The sequence below is a fragment of the Hordeum vulgare genome, chromosome 3H (genome assembly GCF_904849725.1).
Source record: "Hordeum vulgare subsp. vulgare chromosome 3H, MorexV3_pseudomolecules_assembly, whole genome shotgun sequence".
Lineage (NCBI taxonomy): Eukaryota > Viridiplantae > Streptophyta > Magnoliopsida > Poales > Poaceae > Hordeum > Hordeum vulgare.
In genome coordinates, this window is record NC_058520.1 from 519,925,980 (window position 1) to 519,945,909 (window position 19,930).

Below are 19,930 nucleotides of genomic sequence, written 5' to 3' on the forward strand. Positions count from 1 at the left end.
TTGTAGTGCTGGTGCACTTTGTAAGCGGGCTACCTCTACATATTATTCGTTCGGTCATATGCTCTCGGAGCCAGTCTTGGCTCTGCAGCAGTTTTCGACTTTGTAGGGCTGGTGCAATAATTTTCAAGCGAGTCTTGTGTAGATAATGTTTGAGTTTTGTTGTCATGTCCCTCCCCCGATAATTTATGTATCGCTTTCATCCATGTGAATCTTGGTAACTACTGTATTCTTGGGAGTATAACACTCAGTGCTGCTGCTAAAAGCACTACATTGTGCTACTGATTATTATAACAAAGGAAAAGCCGTAATACATCGATGCAAGCTATCCTAACAGTGTGTAGTGTACTGGGCTAGTATCATTATCGAGGTGTTCTAGCTATCAGTTGGCAGTGGTTTGATCCTCCGTCTTCCTGTTGATGGTGATACCCTGATCCCTCCTCATCGGCGGCAGGCGTTCCTTCTCCTCCTCCACCTGCTCCAGCAGCACCTGCAGCTCCGCCTCCGACAGGCTCTCCAGCCGTTTCTGCAACGAAAACAGTTGATGGTGGTCAGCCACGGCTCACACTTGAACCTCGTGCCAGGCAGAGAGTGGCAAAGAAAAAAGGGTCACTAGCTCACCTCCATGACTTGCTTCTCGTAGTTCCTGAGCTGCGTGGCGTAGGTCATGTCCTTGTTGGCCACACGGATCATGTAGGAGGAGATCCACCCTACCGTCATCCCGAGCACGATGAAGAGCTGGACCACGTTGCCGGCTTGCAAGGGGTCGACGCCGAGGAACTGCGCTCGGTCAGGGACAGACAGGTTCGTGATCAGGTTCAGGTGAAAAACTTCTTCTTCATCGATGACAAACCGAGCAGCTGCCGGATTTTGCTAGAGAAATAAAGAGGAGGTCACCTCGAGGCCGGACTTGAGGCCGTAGCCGAGGAGGGTGACGCCGACGCCGATCAGCAGCACGTCTTTCCTCGAGTACCCGAACTCCACCTGCGGAAACGCAAGCGGGCGAGCGAATTGCCTGGTTAGCTCCGGCGTGCCGCGGAAAGCTGAGCGTGTCGCCGAGTATTTCAGCTCTCAGGACGCAACGCATGCTGTGCTCTGCTCTGCTCACCTTGTCATCCGTGGCTTTGGAGTCATCCACGCTGCTTCTCAGCGCCGAGCGCCTCCTCTGTCCCACGGGCCTCAGCAGCAGCGCGTTCGATCGCAGCACAGCTTGGCCCTCTGGAGAATACAACAAGATCAATTTGTTAACAAATGGATCTGCTCACTGGATTTTGTGCAGCAAGCTCGTTAGCACAAGAAAAGAGCATGGAGGAGAAGCAATAATACCAGAGTGGCCGGAGTGCAGGCAAGCCGTCTTGCCAAACCGGAGTACGCCGGCGGGTGCGGCGACGGCGGTCCTAACACCGGCAGAGACGCGAAGGACGGTGGCCGACAGGGCTGCTGGCGCCATGGTTGCGGAGTAGTTCCACCGTTGCTGCTCGGCCGCACACCCGCGCCTCTGGCTCCCTTTTATCTCACCTTATCCTCGGCGTGCTGACTGCCTGAGGGGGCGCTGCTCAGCCGCGTCCGCGGCACCTCTCCCGTACACGTACACGTACGCAGGCTCGCCACATCGAGGCCGAAAAATGCGAGCAGGCCAAATATCACACTCGTCTGGATAAGAGCGGCCGTTCTTCCGGCCCTCCCGCGCGCGCGAACCCGTGGCCCTCGCGCGCTCATGGCTTCTTCCTCCTCCTTCGTCTTCTCCCCGCTCCTGCGGCCTACGCTCCGGCTGCCGGTCGCCTCCTGCGCCACGCGCTACTCTGCTCCCCACGCTGTGTCCGTGGACAACGCCGCCGCTGCCACACAACCGGCGCCTCTCGCGGTTGTTGCTGGCCACGCCCACAGGAGGGAGCTGGTGGTGGGGACGGCGCTCGGCGCGCTGCTCTCGGCGACTTCGCTGCCCGCAGGGGCGCGTGAGGTCGAGGCCGGCAAGTACCTGCCGCCGGCGCCGTCCAGCCCGGGCTTCGTGTTCTTCAAGGCCACCGCCAAGGACACCCCTGCCCTCCGGGCTGGTGATCACTCGGTTCTTGCTACTTTCTAGTTATCTCCATGCATTGTTCCTCGTTAGGACTAGTACCTATCGTGCAATCTGATGCGCTCTGTTGATTCATCAACTGAGTTCAGCTTCACTCGTGAAATTCAGGCAATGTGGAACCGTACGAGTTCATCCTGCCGCCCACCTGGAAGCAGCTGCGAGTGGCCAACATACTCTCCGGCAACTACTGCCAGCCCAAGTGCGCGGAGCCATGGGTGGAGGTGAAATTCGAGGACGAGAGGCAGGGCAAAGTGCAGGTGGTGGCCTCGCCGCTGATCCGCCTCACCAACCGGCCGAACGCCACCATCGAGGACATCGGCAGCCCCGAGAAGCTGATCGCCTCCCTCGGGCCTTTCGTCACCGGCAACACCTTGGAGCCCGAGGAGATCATCGAGACCTCTGTCGAGAAAATCGGCGACCTAACTGTAAGTTTACTAGTCAACTTATGTATAGCGTTGCTGAAACCTGAGTTCCTGATGCATGGGCATAAACTATTGTGATGCATGCAGTACTACAGCTATGTGCTGGAGACTCCACTGGCGCTGACGGGCTCTCACAATCTGGCCAAGGCCACGGCCAAGGGGAACACGGTGGTGCTCTTCGTCGCGAGCGCCAGCGACAAGCAGTGGCAGTCGTCGCAAAAGATTCTGAAGGCTATGGTAGATTCATTCCAAGTATGATTCGCAGCAAGTGCATGCAGGCTTGTCTTGGAGACCTGGACACGGGTTTGCTTGTTACTCCTACATCTGAACCCTGGGTATTTCCACGAGAGAAACTAGTACTATTACAGTATTACTTGTTTTTGAGGCTTGGAACACTTGTAATGAGCTACTTGACAAACTAAGGTCACAATAAGCTTTGCAATGGCTTATTATAGAGGTTAATCCAATGTACACAGTTATGAGGATAAATTGTTCTTTTCTTCCAAACACCAAAAATGTCTGTTTTTTCCTACCATCCGCGGGAAGCACCGAACCGTGCATGGCTTAGCCCTTGATTCCTTTTGTTCCGAGCAAGCAAGCACCGTGTTGTAGCCGCGCGTGTTTGCCCGGCAGGTCTGGTTCGAGGTTCTCGGCGCGGAATGATCGGTGGACGCCGCGGCCATCTTAACACGGTGCTTGCTTGGAGTACCTCGCACGAGCCGTAGGCGACTATGACTATCCGGAAGGACCTTCAAATCGTTGGTGTTGCTTTTTTTTTTTTTTTGAAGATTAATCGTTGATGTTGCTTTTTTTTGGAGCATTAATCGTTGATGTTGCTTTTTTAGGATTAATGGTCGATGTTGCTGGCTAGAAGCGCCGCAATGACATTGTGTTCAACAAGGCGTCAAGGCCACACCGTGTTAGTAGAGGGCTAGTGGATCTGGGTAGGAAAGGAACACATCGCTAGAAGGCAGGGACGAAGGCAACATGCAAGCATAGGGGAGGCAAATTTGTACATGAAGGGGACAAAGTTCATATGAAATGAATTTTTTGGCTACAACAATCATTATTATAGTTGAAAAATCAATTTGCTAGGGGGGTCTAGCCCCCCCTGGTTGGGGAACGTCGCATGGGAAACGAAAATTTTCCTACGCGCACGAAGACCTATCATGGTGATGTTCATCTACGAGAGGGGATTTCCGATCTACGTACCCTTGTAGATCGCACAGCAGAAGCGTTAGTGAACGCGGTTGATGTAGTGGAACGTCCTCACGTCCCTCGATCCGCCCCACGAACCGTCCCGCGATCCGTCCCACGATCTAGTGCCGAACGGACGGCACCTCCGCGTTCAGCACACGTGCAGCTCGACGATGATCTCGGCCTTCTTGATCCAGCAAGAGAGACGGAGAGGTAGATGAGTTCTCCGGCAGCGTGACGGCGCTCCGGAGGTTGGTGGTGATCTGATCTCGGCAGGGCTCCGCCCGAGCTCCGCAGAAACGCGATCTAGAGGTAAAACCGTGGAGGTATGTGGTCGGGCTGCCTTTGAAAAGTTGTCTCGAATCAGCCCTAATTGCTCCATATATATAGGAGGAGGGAGGGGAGGCTTGCCTTGAGGCTCAAGGAGCCCCAAGGGCTGCACACCAAGGGGAGGAGGAGTCCTCCTCCAATCCTAGTCCAACTAGGATTGGAAAGTGGAGTCCTTCTCTCCTTTCCCACCTCCTTTTTTTTCTCTCTTTGATTTTCTATCCTTGGCGCATAGAGCCTTCTTGGGCTGTCCCATCAGCCCATCAAGGGCTGGTGCGCCACCCCCAAGGCCTATGGGCTTCCCCGGGGTGGGTTGCCCCCCCCCCCCCCCGGTGAACACCCGGAACCCATTCGTCATTCCCGGTACATTCCCGGTAACTCCGAAAACCTTCCGGTAATCAAATGAGGTCATCCTATATATCAATCTTCGTTTCCGGACCATTCCGGAAACCCTCGTGACGTCCGTGATCTCATCCGGGACTCCGAACAACATTCGGTAACCAACCATATAACTCAAATACGCATAAAACAACGTCGAACCTTAAGTGTGCAGACCCTGCGGGTTCGAGAACTATGCAGACATGACCCGAGTGACTCCTCGGTCAATATCCAATAGCGGGACCTGGATGCCCATATTGGATCTCACATATTCTACGAAGATCTTATCGTTTGAACCTCAGTGCCAAGGATTCATATAATCCCGTATGTCATTCCCTTTGTCCTTCGGTATGTTACTTGCCCGAGATTCGATCGTCAGTATCCGCATACCTATTTCAATCTCGTTTACCGGCAAGTCTCTTTACTCGTTCCGTAATACAAGATCCCGCAACTTACACTAAGTCACATTGCTTGCAAGGCTTGTGTGTGATGTTGTATTACCGAGTGGGCCCCGAGATACCTCTCCGTCACACGGAGTGACAAATCCCAGTCTCGATCCATACTAACTCAACGAACACCTTCGGATATACCTGTAGAGCATCTTTATAGTCACCCAGTTACGTTGCGACGTTTGATACACACAAAGCATTCCTCCGGTGTCAGTGAGTTATATGATCTCATGGTCATAGGAACAAATACTTGACACGCAGAAAACAGTAGCAACAAAATGACACGATCAACATGCTACGTCTATTAGTTTGGGTCTAGTCCATCACGTGATTCTCCTAATGACGTGATCCAGTTATCAAGCAACAACACCTTGTTCATAATCAGAAGACCCTGACTATCTTTGATCAACTGGCTAGCCAACTAGAGGCTTGCTAGGGACAGTGTTTTGTCTACGTATCCACACATGTATATAAGTCTTCATTCAATACAATTATAGCATGGATAATAAACGATTATCTTGATACAGGAATTATAATAATAACTATATTTATTATTGCCTCTAGGGCATAATTCCAACACCCCCCGTCCCCCCCCCTAGAATCGTCCCTGGTAGAAGGGGATCGAATTAGAAATCAGAGAAACTTTGCTCGTCTCTCTTTAGTTACAAGCTCACGGCTTCAGCCACGTTCGACCAGCCACGTTACACTCCGACGGCCCCCTCTCTCACGCTCTCGGTAAAATTGATAAAAATGACCTCTGGAGCGAAAGAACTCATGAAGTGAACCCGAACGCAAAACAATTCACCCGGCTGACCCTTTCGTGTGGCGCCCGACACCTAGACGCCACACTACACTGTGTGACGCCTAAGACATCGGTGCCACACGCCCAGCCACCTGGCACAGCTGGCCCCACCGCCCAGGCAGTGCGACGCCTAAGCCTTAGGCGACGCACCCTGTAAAGTGTGGCACCGAAGGCTTAGGCGCCACACTGCGACTTATCCAACCTAAGGCTTAGGCGTCACACTTTACAGGGTGGGGGAGGGGGCTGGGCCGTGACTGGGTAAGTCGCAGTGTGGCGCCTAAGGCTTAGGCGTCGCACTTTACAGGGTGCGACACGTGAGGCTTAGGCGTCGCACTTTACAGGGTGCGACACGTGAGGCTTAGGCGTCGCACTTTACAGGGTGCGACGCCTGAGGCTTAGGTGTTGCACTGCATGGAGGGTGGGGCCAGCCGCGCCAGGTGGCTGGGGGTGTGGCGCCGACGTCTTAGGCGTCACACAGTGTAGTGTGGCGCCTAGGTGTCGGGCACCACAAGAAAGGGCCAGTCGGGTGAATTATTTTACGTTCGGGTTCACTTCGTGAGTTCTTTCGCTCCACAGGTCATTTTTATCAATTTTGCCCACGCTCTCCCTATCCACTCTCTCCCACGCACCCTACCCCATGCTAGTCGGCCCATCCCCACACGCACGGTCGCCCTTCCCACGCGACCGTCGACCCCATCCGCTCTGGTGTCCGTCGTCCTACCTCGCACACGGCCGCCCTGTGCTCGTCGTCCGTCGCCAACCATCATCGTTCGCCGCCGTCCATCGCCAAGGTAGCTCCTTGATACGTCCATTTTGTATCATGCTTTCATGTTGATATTTATTGCTTTATGGGCTGTTATATTACTTTGTGGTACCATATTTATGCCTTTTCTCTCTTATTTTGCAAGGTTTATTTGAAGAGGGAGAATTCAGGCAGCTGGAATTCTGGACTGGAAAAGGAGCAAATCTTAGTCCACTATTCTGCACATCTCCAAATGCCCTGCAAAGTTATGTGGAATTTTTTGGGATTATATAAAAAATACTAGGCGAAACAAGTACCGGAGGGGGCTGCCAGGGCGCCACAAGCCCTGCCACCGCCACCCCCTGGTGGCGGAGGGCAAGCTTGTCGGCTCCCTGACGTCCCACTAGCTCCCCTCTTTTGCTATATGAAGGGTTTCGTTCCAGAAAAATCATTCGGGAGCTTTTTCGTGGTTTTGCCGCCGCCATGAGGCGGAACTTGAGCAGATCCAACCTAGAGCTCCGGCAGGACGATCATGCCGGGGAAACTTCCCACCCGGAGGGGGAAATCATCGCCATCGTCATCACCAACACTCCTCTCGTCGGAAGGGAGGCATCTTCATCAGCACCATCTCCTCTCCAATCCCTAGTTCATCTCTTGTAACCAATCTCCGTCTCACGACTCCGATTGGTACTTGTAAGGTTACTAGTAGTGTTGATTACTCTTTGTAGTTGATGCTAGTTGGATTACTTGGTGGAAGAGTTTATGTTCAGATCCTTGATGCTATTCATTACACCTCTGATCATGATTATGATTATGCTTTGTGAGTAGTTACTTTTGTTCTTGAGGACATGGGATAAGTCATGCTAATAGTAGTCATGTGAATTTGGTATTTGTTCGATATTTTGATGTGTTGTATGTTGTTTTTCCTCTAGTGGTGTTATGTGAACTTCGACTACATAACACTTCACCATTATTTGGGCCTAGAGGAAGGCATTGGGAAGTAGTAAGTAGATGATGGGTTGCTAGAGTGACAGAAGCTTAAACCCTAGTTTATGTGTTGCTTCGTAAGGGGCTGATTTGGATCCACTAGTTTAATGCTATGGTTAGACGTTGTCTTAATTCTTCTTTTATAGTTGCGGATGCTTGCGAGAGAGGTTAATCATAAGTGGGATGCTTGTCCAAGTAAGGGCAGTACCCAAGCGCCGGTCCACCCACATATCAAGCTATCAAAGTAACGAACGTGAATCATATGAACAAGATGAAACTAGCATGACAGAAATTCATGTGTGTCCTCGGGAGCGTTTTTCCTCCTGTAAGACTTTGTTCACGCTTGTCCCTTGCTACAAAAGGGATTGGGACACTTGCTGCACCATTTCTACTACTTGTTACTTGTTACTTTTCGCTTGCTACGTTTCACCTCGCTACACCATCACTTGTTACCGCTGATTTCAGTGCTTGCAGTTATTACCTTGCTGAAAACCGTTTATCAGACCCTTCTGCTCCTCGTTGGGTTCGACACTCTTACTTATCGAAAGGACTACGATTGATCCCCTATACTTGTGGGTCATCAAGACTCTTTTCTGGCACCGTTTCCGGGGAGTGAGGCACCTTTGGTAAGTGGAAATTGGACATTTATATATTGTGCTGAAATTTATTGTCACTTGTCACTATGGAAACTGTTCCTTTTAGGAGTTTGTTCGGGGTATCTTCACTACGAACGAAAGCACGAGGAGTTTTTCCTCGACCTGAGGTACCTACTGAAAATATCTTTTATGAAATTCCTTCGGGTATGCTTGAGAAACTGCTGGCTAATCCTTTTACACGAGATGGATCTTCACATCCAGACTTGCATCTGATCTATGTAGATGAAGTTTGTGGTTTATTTAAGCTTGCAGGTTTGCCCGAGGATGAGGTAAAGAATAAAGTCTTTCCTTTATCTTTGAAGGATAAGGCGTTGACATGGTATAGGCTATGTGATGATACTGGATCATGGGACTACAATCGGTTGAAATTGGAATTTTATCAAAAGTTCTATCCTATGCATTTAGTACATCGTGATCAAAACTTTATTTATAACTTTTGGCCTCGTGACAGGGAAAGCATAGCTCAATCTTGGGGGAGGCTTAAATCAATGCTTTATTCATGCCCCAATCATGATCTCTCGAGAGAAATCATCACTCAAAACTTTTATGCTCAGCTTTCTCATGAAGATCGTACCATGCTTGACACTTCTTGTACCGGTTCTTTTATGAAGAAGGATATTGATCACGAGTGGAATTTATTGGAAAGAATCAAACGCAACTCTGAAGATTGGGAGCTGGAGGAAGGTAAGGAGTTAGGTATGAATTTCCAGTTTGATTGCGATAAATCTTTTGTTGAGACAAACACTTCTAGAGATTTTAGCGCTAAGTATGGACTTGACTCTAAGATGGTAGCTTCTCTATGTGAATCTTTTGCTTCTCATGTTGACCTTCCCAAAGAGAAGTGGTTTAAATATCATCCTCCTGTAGAAAGTAACATAGCCAAAACCAATCTAGTTGAGGTGAAAGTCATTGCTTTTAGTGATCTTGTTGTTCGTTGTGCTTACACTGAGAAACCACCATACGCTGCTAGGATAAAGGATTATTCTAAAGCTCCAACTGTGATACGTAGGGGTTACATTAGACCACTTGCACCCTCTAAGGAGATTAGAGTTGAACCTAGTGTTGCTATTATCAAAGATATCTTAGCCGAAGACATAGATGGGCATGTTATCAAATTCTGTGAGGACTCTGCTAGAATTGCTAAACCTCACGCGAAAGACAAACACTGACTTGTAGTTGGCCTGCCCGTTGTTTCTGTCAAGATAGGAGATCACTGTTACCATTGTTTATGTGATATGGGAGCTAGTGTTAGGGCAATACCCCGTTCTCTATATGATGAAATCAAAGATGAGATTGCACCTGCTGAGTTAGAACCCATTGATGTCACTATTACGCTAGCTAATAGAGACACTATCTGCCCTCTGGGAATTGTGAGAGACGTAGATGTCCTGTGTGGTAAGACGAAGTATCCTACTGATTTCCTCGTCCTTGGTACTGCACAAGATAGCTTTTGTCCCATCATTTTTGGTAGACCCTTTCTCAACACTGTCAATGCTCACATTGATTGCATTAAGCAGACCGTCACTGTTAGTTTCGAGGGTGTGTCTCATGAATTTAACTTCTCCAAGTTTGGAAGACAGCCCCATGAAAGAGAGTCGTCCGGTAGGGATGAGATAATTGCTCTTGCCTCTATTGCCGTACCTCCTACGGATCCTTTAGAGCAATATATGCTTGAGCATGAAAATGATATGCATATGGAGGAGAGAGATGAGATAGATAAAATTGTCTTAGAACAATATCCTATTCTCAAGAATAATCTGCCTGTTGAACTGCTTGGGGATCCTCCCCCACCAAAGGGTGATCTTGTGTTCGAGCTTAAACAGTTGCCTGATACTCTTAAGTATGCCTCTCTTGATGAGAAGGAGATATATCTTGTCATTATTAGTGCTCTCCTCTAAGAGCACGAAGAGAAGAAGTTACTTAAAACTCTGAGGAAGCACCGTGCTGCTACTGGATATACTCTTGATGATCTTAAGGGTATTAGTCCCACTCTATGTCAGCACAAGATTAAAACCGATCCTGACTTTAAACCAGGTGCTGATCATCAAAGGAGATTAAATCCTAAGATGAAAGAGGTCGTGAGAAAAGAAATATTAAAGCTTCTGGAAGCATGAATCATTTATCCTGTTGCTCATAGTGATTGGGTAAGTCCAGTACATTGCGTACCTAAGAAGGGAGGTATCACCATCGTTCCTAATGATAAGGATGAACTAATCCCACAAAGGATTATTACCGGCTATAGGATGGTGATAGACTTCCGGAAACTGAACAAGGCAACCAGGAAAGATAATTATCATTTGTCGTTTATCGATCAAATGCTAGAATGGCTATCAAAGCACACACACTTCTGCTTTCTAGACGGTTATTCAGATTTCTCGCAAATACCTATTGCACAATCTGATCAGGAGAAAACCACTTTCACCTGCCCCTTCGGTACCTTTGCCTATAGACGTATGCCTTTTGGCTTATGCAATGCACCTGCCACCTTTCAAACATGTATGATGGCTATATTCTCTGACTTTTGTGAAAATATTGTCGAGGTTTTCATGGATGACTTCTCCGTTTACGGGTCTTCCTTTGATGATTGCCTCAGCAACCTTGATCGAGTCTTACAGAGGTGCGAAGATACCAACCTTGTCTTGAATTGGGAGAAGTGCCACTTTCTGGTTAATGAAGGCATCGTCTTAGGACACAAAATCTCTGAAAGAGGCATTGAGGTTGATAAGGCTAAGGTTGATGCAATTGAGAAAATGCCTTGCCCCACAGATATCAGAGGTATACGAAGTTTCCTAGGTCATGCTGGTTTCTATAGAAGGTTCATTAAAGACTTCTCTAAGATTTCTAGGCCTCTTACCAACCTCTTGCAGAAGGATGTTCCTTTTGTTTTTGATGAGGATTGTGAGGAAGCTTTCGAAATACTTAAGAAGGCTTTGATAACCACACCTATTGTTCTACCACCTGACTCGAACTTGCCCTTTGAAATCATGTGCGATGCTAGTGATTATGCTGTTGGTTCTATTCTAGGACAAATAGTTGACAAGAAGTTGAATGTTATTCACTACGCTAGTAAAACTCTAGACAGTGCCCAAAGAAACTATGCCACTACGGAGAAGGAATTTTTAGCAGTCGTGTTTGCATGTGAAAAGTTCAGATCTTATATAGTTGACTCCAAAGTCACTATTCACTCTGATCATGCTGCTATTAAGTACCTTATGGAGAAGAAGGACGCTAAGCTTGGACTAATCAGATGGGTTCTCCTGCTACAGGAATTTGATTTGCATGTTGTTGACCGAAAGGGTGCTGATAACCATGTAGCAGATAACTTGTCTAGGCTAGAGAATGTCCTTGATGACCCACTACCTATTGATGACAACTTTCCTGATGAGCAATTGAATGTCATCCGCACTTCACATAGTGCACCGTGGTATGCCGATTATGCAAACTATATCGTACCCAAATACTTACCACCCAGTTTCACATATCAGCAAAAGAAGAAATTCTTCTTTGATTTGAGACACTACTTTTGGGATGATCCTCACCTTTATAAGGAAGGAGTAGATGGTGTTATTAGACGTTGTGTGCCTGAACATGAACAGGGACACATCCTGCAGAAGTGTCATTCCGAAGCCTACGGAGGACACCACGGTGGAGATAGAACTGCCCACAAGGTATTGCAATCAGGTTTCTATTGGGCCACTCTCTTCAAGGATGCACGTAAGTTTGTCTTGTCTTGTGACGAATGCCAAAGGATAGGGAACATCAGTAAGCGTCAGGAAATGCCTATGAACTATTCACTTGTCATTGGACCATTTGATGTCTGGGGCTTTGATTATATGGGACCCTTCCCGAGTTCCAATGGGTACACTCACATCTTAGTTGCTGTGGATTATGTCACTAAGTGGGTAGAAGCTATCCCCACTAAAAATGCTGATCACCACACCTCTATTAAGATGCTTAAAGAAGTCATATTCCCAAGATTTGGAGTCCCTAGATATTTGATGACTGATGGCAGTTCACACTTCATTCATGGTGTTTTCCGCAAGATGCTCACTAAGTATGATGTCAACCATAGAGTTGCATCTCCTTATCATCCTCATTCTAGTGGTCAAGCGGAGTTGAGTAATAGGGAGATCAAATTGATCCTACAAAAGACCGTCAATAGATCTCGAAAGAATTGGTCTAGCAAACTTGACGATGCATTATGGGCTTATAGGACTGCCTATAAGAATCCCATGGGCATGTCGCCGTATAAAATGGTTTACGGTAAGGCCTGTCATTTACCTCTTGAGCTGGAACACAAAGCTTATTGGGAAATCAAAGAGCTCAACTTTGATTTCAAACTTGTCGGTGAGAAGCGGTTGTTTGATATCATCTCGTTAGATGAATGGAGGGCCCAGGCATATGAGAATGCCAAGTTGTTCAAGGAAAAGGTTAAGAGATGGCACGACAAACGAATACAGAAACGAGAGTTCAATGTAGGTGATTATGTCCTGCTATACAATTCTCGTTTGAGATTCTTTACACGCAAGCTTCTCTCTAAATGGGAAGGTCCTTATGTTATCGAGGAAGTATATCGTTCCGGTGCCATCAAAATCAATAACACGGAAGGAAATTTTCCTAGAGTGGTGAATGGGCAAAAATTCAAGCATTACATCTCTGGTACTCCCATAAATGTTGAGACCCATATCATAAATGTCATAACTCCAGAGGAGTACATAAGGGATGTTTATCAGCCTGTTTCAGACCCTGAAAATAAAGAGGTGTCTGTTTCGGTAAGAAATTGGACTCCGATGCTTTTCCAATAGGAAATTTCCTCCGTTTTGGAATTTTTGGAAAATTAGAAAAATAAAAAGCAATCCGGAGAGCGCACGAGGCGGCCACAAGCTTGTACACCGCCCCCTACCCCCCTGGTGGCGGAGGGAGGGCTTGTGGGCACCTCGTGTGCCTCCCGGACTCTGTTTTCTTGCGGAGCACTCCTTCTGGTCCAGAAAAAATCAATATATTTTCGCCCGAAGGTTTTGATCTCCGTATTGCGCAGTTTTCCTGTGTTTTCGTTTCGAGCTTGTCTCTGTCGCAGATCTAGGTCAAGATGTCTTCTCAGGATTCAGAGGGGGAGAGCTATGTTGCTGACTACCTCTCTAACCCCAAGGTCTATGGGGACTTGGAACCATATGGCTGGACCACTGACGAGGAAGGGGACTATGAGCCCAAGGGGAAGGAACAAACGAGTTCCAATGAAGAGGAGGCTCCTCTACCTCAACCTGGACGCACTCACGTGGAGTTCAAGAAGTCAAGCCTCCGTGACCAAAGGAAGAAGCCTAATACCTTGTTTATCCCTTCTCGTTTCTGGCAGGAGAGTAAGCAGGAACTTTGCCATAGAGTGTTGAAGCTTGAGGAGGAAAATGACGATCTGAGGGAGCAGAACTTTTTGCTCAAGTGGAAATTAGACAAGCTCAAGACTGCTTCAACAACACCACCACCATCACCACCAAAGGAAGACAACTAAGCATTGGCATGGGCAATCCCCTTGGCTTCTGCCAAGCTTGGGGGAGTTGCCCTGGTATCGTATCACCTTATATCTTTTGCTTTTACCTTTGTTTTAGTTCTTTCATTTTCAATTTTTATTTCTTCTCTTAGAGGAATAAGTCTTTAGTGTTTTAGTTTGATTCTTTTGCTTTGTCTCTCCCCCGATGTATTCGATCTTACGAGCTATATAATAAAGAGTATCGTAGTCAAGGGCTTTGCTTTGTGCCATGATCAAAAGTATGAAAATAAAGATAGCATGAAAGATCATGAGACGATCTTATGGAAAGTGATAACTTCACATATGACACGTATGATGATTGAAACTTGTTGAGAATAAATCAACATAGACCTCAGTCATTGTTGCAATTAATAAGAAGTAATAAGCAAAGAGAGGTTCACATATAAATATATCATCTTAGACACTTTTTACAATTGTGAGCACTCACCAAACTATTATATGCTTAGGAGTAGATGTTGGGCAAGGAAGACAACATAATGAATTGTGTTTGCTTGGTTCCAAACAATGTTATATGATTAGAGATCCCTTAGCATGCGACGATTGCTTCCACCTCATATTAGCCAAAACTCCCGCACCAAGTAGAGATACTACTTGTGCATCCTTAAACCTCCAACCCAGTTTTGCCATGAGAGTCCACCATACCTACCTATGGATTGAATAAGATCCTTCAAGTAAGTTGTCATCGGTGGAAGCAATAAAAATTGCTTTTAAAATATGTATGATCTATTAGTGTGTGGAAAATAAGTTTTGTACGAACCTGTGATGAGGAAGACATAAAAGCGACAGACTGCATAATAAAGTTCTTTATCACAGGAGGCAATATAAAGTGACGTTCCTCCGCACTACGAGGACACGCATTCAAACCTCAAAAGCGCATGACAACCTCTGCTTCCCTCTGTGAAGGGCCTATCTTGTACGTTTACTTTTTGCCCTTGTAAGAGTCATGGTGATCTTCACCAATTCCCTATTTTTTCCTTTGTCTTGGCTACCGTCACATACTTGGGAAAGATCTATATTCATATATCAACTTGGAGTTGAGTACTTATGCTTTACTATTGTTGACTTTAGCCTTGAGGTAAATCCTTGGGAGGCAAAACTATAAGCCCCTATCTTCCTGTGTGTCCAGCTGAAACTTTGACACCATGAGTACCACGTGAGTTGTAACAATTGTGGAAAACAAAAGAGATGATTGAGTATGTGGGTTTGCCTTACAAGCTCTTATTTGACTCTTTCTAATATTATGATAAATTGCAATTGCTTCAATGACTATGGATTGTTGTTGGTTACTTCTCGGTAAGGTTTTTGCTTCATGCTTTGCTTTGTGAAGGAATTGTTACTTTCCCATAAGAATTTTTATGATGTATTTTTGTTCTATGTGTGATCATGATGCCCTCATGTCCGTATTATGTTTTATCGACACCTTCGTCCCTAAACATGTGGACCTGTTTATGGAACTTGGTTTTCGCTTGAGGACAAGCGAGGTATAAGCTTGGGGGAGTTGATACGTCCATTTTGCATCATGCTTTCATGTTGATATTTATTGCTTTATGGGTTGTTATATTACTTCGTGGTACCATATTTATGCCTTTTCTCTCTTATTTTGCAAGGTTTATTTGAAGAGGGAGAATTCAGGCAGCTGGAATTCTGGACTGGAAAAGGAGCAAATCTTAGTCCACTATTCTGCACATCTCCAAATGCCCTGAAAAGTTACGTGGAATTTTTGGGATTATATAAAAAATATTGGGCGAAAGAAGTACCGGAGGGGGCTGCCGGGGTGCCACAAGCCCTACCACCGCCACCCCCTGGTAGCGGAGGGCAATCTTGTGGGCTCCCTGACGGCCCACTAGCTCCCCTCTTTTGCTATATGAAGGGTTTCGTTCCAGAAAAAATCATTCAGGAGCTTTTTCGTGGTTTCGCCGCCGCCACGAGGCAAAACTTGAGCAGATCCAATCTAGAGCTCCGTAAGGACGATCCTGCCGGGGAAACTTCCCTCCCGGAGGGGGAAATCGTCGCCATCATCATCACCAACACTCCTCTCGTCGGAGGGGAGGCATCTTCATCAACATCTTCATCAGCACCATCTCCTCTCCAATCCCTAGTTCATCTCTTGTAACCAATCTCCGTCTCACGACTCCGATTGGTACTTGTAAGGTTACTAGTAGTGTTGATTACTCTTTGTAGTTGATGCTAGTTGGATTACTTGGTGGAAGAGTTTATGTTCAGATCCTTGATGCTATTCATTACACCTCTGATCATGATTATGATTATGCTTTGTGAGTAGTTACTTTTGTTCCTGAGGACATGGGATAAGTCATGCTGATAATAGTCATGTGAATTTGATATTCGTTCGGTATTTTGATATGTTGTATGTTGTTTTTCCTCTAGTGGTGTTATGTGAACGTCGACTACATAACCCTTCACCATATTTGGGCCTAGAGGAAGGCATTGGGGAGTAGTAAGTAGATGATGGGTTGCTAGAGTGACAGAAGCTTAAACCCCAGTCTATGCGTTGCTTCGTAAGGGGCTGATTTGGATCCACTAGTTTAATGCTATGGTTAGACGTTGTCTTAATTCTTCTTTTGTAGTTGCGGATGCTTGCGAGAGAGGTTAATCATAAGTGGGATGCTTGTCCAAGTAAGGGCAGTACCCAAGCGCCGCTCCACCCACATATCAAACTATCAAAGTAACGAATGCGAATCATATGAGCATGATGAAACTAGCATGACAGAAATTCCCGTGTGTCCTCGGGATCGTTTTTCCTCCTGTAAGACTTTGTTCAGGCTTGTCCCTTGCTACAAAAGGGATTGGGCCACTTGCTGCACCATTGCTACTACTTGTTACTTATTACTTTTCTCTTGCTACGTTTCACCTCGCTACACCATCACTTGTTACCGCTGATTTCAGTGCTTGCAGTTATTACCTTGCTCAAAACCTTTTATCACAGCCTTCTGCTCCTCGTTGGGTTCGACACTCTTACTTATCGAAAGGACTACAATTGATCCCCTATACTTGTGGGTCATCACTCCTGTCCCCACTTCCCTTCCTCCCTCCCCCCTCTTCTTTTAAAGCATCTCCAACAGGCGCCTAAAAAGTGCCCTGTGAGTTAAAAGATCCGTTTTTTGGGCACCGGACAGCTCCAACAGACGATGCAAAATAATGCGCGCGCTAAAAACTTTTGGGCGCGTGCTGAAAAGCGCTATCGTGCGCAGCATATTTGGTGCGCCGGCTTGCGCGTGCAACAAACTCTGTGCTGCTGCGGTGGGGTCGCTGGATTGGGCTGGATTGGGCGCCCCACTAGCGCGCGTCTCTTGGAGATACTCCGGTCCCCGCGCTTTAAACGTGCTACAGTGGCGCGTTAAAAAATTATTGGGCACGATATTTTTGTGTTGTTGTTGGAGATGCTCTTATTTCATAGCCTATTTAGGTATATAAACGTATTGAAGTTTTTAGGTTTAGAAACTTTTTGTATATAAAGTTTAGGTATAGAAATTTATAGTACATAAAATTTAGGTATAAAAATTTATAGTATATAAAAATTAGGCCTAGAAGTTTTAGTGCTTATTTTTCAATATATAATGCTATATGTCATTATTGGACATGTGTATCATTTTGTAGGGAACACCTCCTAGTGCCTATGTTTTCTCGGAACGTTGATTCATTTTTATTCCGACAAATTTCAGGCACTCGATATGTTCTATTTTAGCAATGGTCATGTCGAAATATTTTGTGGATTTTAGCATGACTTCTACTGTAAAGTAGGAAATATCAAGTGCTCGTGATTTGCCGGAGCAAGAATTAGATGGCATTCCGGCAAAACATAGGCCATTGTTTATGTCATTGCTCCATAAATGTAATGTTAATTGACTTATGATTTGGGTTAACTTTGAGTCCGTCGGAGCTCCTCGTGTGACTTTTAGTTTGTTCTTGATGGAGGAATCCCGACTGTTGTCGTGCGGGTCTTTTCCCATTCTTCTTCTTGTGATATATACCTTGGTATAATGCGCGAGAGAGGGACAGGAAACGACCAGCACCGACGATCGAAATATCAGAGGAAGAATCCCGACTGTTGTCGTGGGGGTCGCTTTCTCTTCCTCTTGTCGCGATAAATACCTTGGTATAATGCATGAGACTTATATACATAACTTGGATAGACCGATTTGTTTGACCTAGGCAGTACCAAAACTCGATGAGACCAATTTGCAAAACTCGGAAATTCCAATTTTAAACGAATGGACGACATCAAGTTTGCCACTGATTTTGGTTGTACCAAATGCAATCTCGGTAGCAATAAGTTTCTAGGGTTTGTCTCTGGGAGCTGTCTAAGGGAAACTCGGTATGGACGATTTGCAAAAGTTGCTGGCACTGAATTTGACATTTGGGATTTTGACAAAATATATTGTGGGAAAATTAGTCAGGGTTTTTGGTGCTTAATCTCTAAGCACTTGAGCAACTAGGTGATCATAGATACCTCATCTCCTTTTAATAGTATTGGCTTTCCTATGGACTCAAGTGTTATTTCTCACATAAATATAAAATGTAGAGTCTTGAAGCTTTTGCCAATTGATGTTCCAAGCAGTTAGGGTATCTACTCACAATCCTAGCCAATCCATTCATTGAACTCTTCCTGAAATATACTTGATAAAATCATTAGTCCAATGACGTATATGTTATTTAATTACTAAAACCACCTAGGGAGAAGTTGTGCTTTCAGCTGGCCATCACACATGATAGTTATAATTCAGTCGACTGTGTTATTCAATACATCACTCACGGTGCCTAGGAGAAACTGTTTGGCATAGGGGTCCATCATACACACTTGTTATGTGATAACGTTTGTGATAGAGTGGCCTAACGCACACAGTTGTCGACCGGAAGTCGTATGTGATTGTTCTAGAAACCGGAAGTCGTATGTGATAACGTTTGTTGTGGTCTATCGCCCACAAAGTTTTCTTAGATACCGTCTGCAATAGGAATCCCGATAATCAACCTAATTGATCTATTATTTATAGTCCATTTAGTAATAGAATTAGCTTTTCATATCAAGCACACAATATATTTCTTATTCGTATTACGACAACAATGATTTCATAGTTGAATTACATCAGGATACAACATCATATAGGTATATATTACCGAGCTACCCAATTGCACAACGGGACAAAGTTTCAAATGTAACATCTAAAACAATTGGAAAGTATCATCATAGACGGTAAATAGATAAATAAGTATCTGCTACTTCTTGAGCTTGCGTTGGTTTTCCCTTGAAGAGGAAAGGGTGATGCAGCAAAGTAGATAAGTATTTCCTTCAGTTTGTTGAGAACCAAGGTATCAATCCAGTAGGAGGAACAAGCAAGGCCCCAATCTTAGCACCTACACAAACAATCAAAAACTTGCACCCAACGCTAAAAAGGGGTTGTCAATCCCTTCACGGTTATTTGCAAGGATGAGATCTGATACAGATAGATATAAAAGATTGCTAGAACTAAAAGTAAAAAAATATGGCAGAAATATATTTTTGGTATTTTTGGTTTATAGATCTAAAAGTATAATAAGGAAAATAGACCCGGGGGCCATAGGTTTCATTAGAGGCTTCTCTCATGAAGGAAAGTATACTGTCGAGCAATTGATAGAAAAACAAATAGTTATGAAGATATCCAAGGCAATGATTATGCATATAGGCATCACGTCCGTGTCAGGTAGACCGAAACAATTCTGCATCTACTACTGTTACTCCACGCATCGACCGACTCCTGCCGGCATCTAGAGTATGAAGTTCATGAAGAACAGAGTAACGCATAATATGACATCATGTAGAGGGCTAAACTCAAGCAATATGATGAAAACCCCATCTTTTTATCTTTGATGGCAACAATGCAATACGTTCCTCGCTACGCCTACTTTATCAATCGGTGAGGACACCGCAAGATTGAACCCAAAACTAAGCACTTATCCCATTGCAAGAATTACCAATCTAGTTGGCCAAACCAAAGCAATAACTCGGAGAGACTTGCTAAGATATGGAATCATGCATATAAGAATTCAGAGAAGATTCAAATAATATTCATAGATAATCTGAACATAAACCCATAATTCATCGGATCTCGACAAACACACCGCAAAAGAGAATTACATCGGATAGTTCTCCATGAATATCATGAAGAACAAAGAGAGAGAAGAATCCACCTAGCTACTAGCTATGGACCCGTAAGTATGTGGTGAACTACTCACGCATCATCGGAGTGGCAATGGATTTGATGTAGATGTTCTCCGTGATCGATTTTCCCTCTGACAGATTACTAGAAAAGGCTCCCAGATTGGATCTCACGGGAATAGAGTCTCCCGGCGGTGGAA

General features: G+C 45.6%; 2 protein-coding genes across 2 annotated transcripts; one reads left to right on the forward strand and one right to left on the reverse strand.

The window, feature by feature from the left end:
• Positions 1-205: 205 nt before the first annotated feature.
• LOC123444637 lies at positions 206-1,591 on the reverse strand. The gene is made up of 5 exons (XM_045121424.1): positions 1,324-1,591; positions 1,106-1,215; positions 895-981; positions 619-777; positions 206-523 (listed from the first exon to the last, which is right to left on the reverse strand). Exons 1-5 carry the CDS (start codon positions 1,445-1,447, stop codon positions 380-382), a joined length of 624 nt encoding a protein of 207 aa, XP_044977359.1. The 5' UTR covers positions 1,448-1,591; the 3' UTR covers positions 206-379.
• A 26-nt stretch (positions 1,592-1,617) lies between these two features.
• LOC123444636 (psbP domain-containing protein 6, chloroplastic) lies at positions 1,618-3,012 on the forward strand. The gene is made up of 3 exons (XM_045121423.1): positions 1,618-2,051; positions 2,183-2,499; positions 2,584-3,012. Exons 1-3 carry the CDS (start codon positions 1,715-1,717, stop codon positions 2,752-2,754), a joined length of 825 nt encoding a protein of 274 aa, XP_044977358.1. The 5' UTR covers positions 1,618-1,714; the 3' UTR covers positions 2,755-3,012.
• Positions 3,013-19,930: the final 16,918 nt, after the last annotated feature.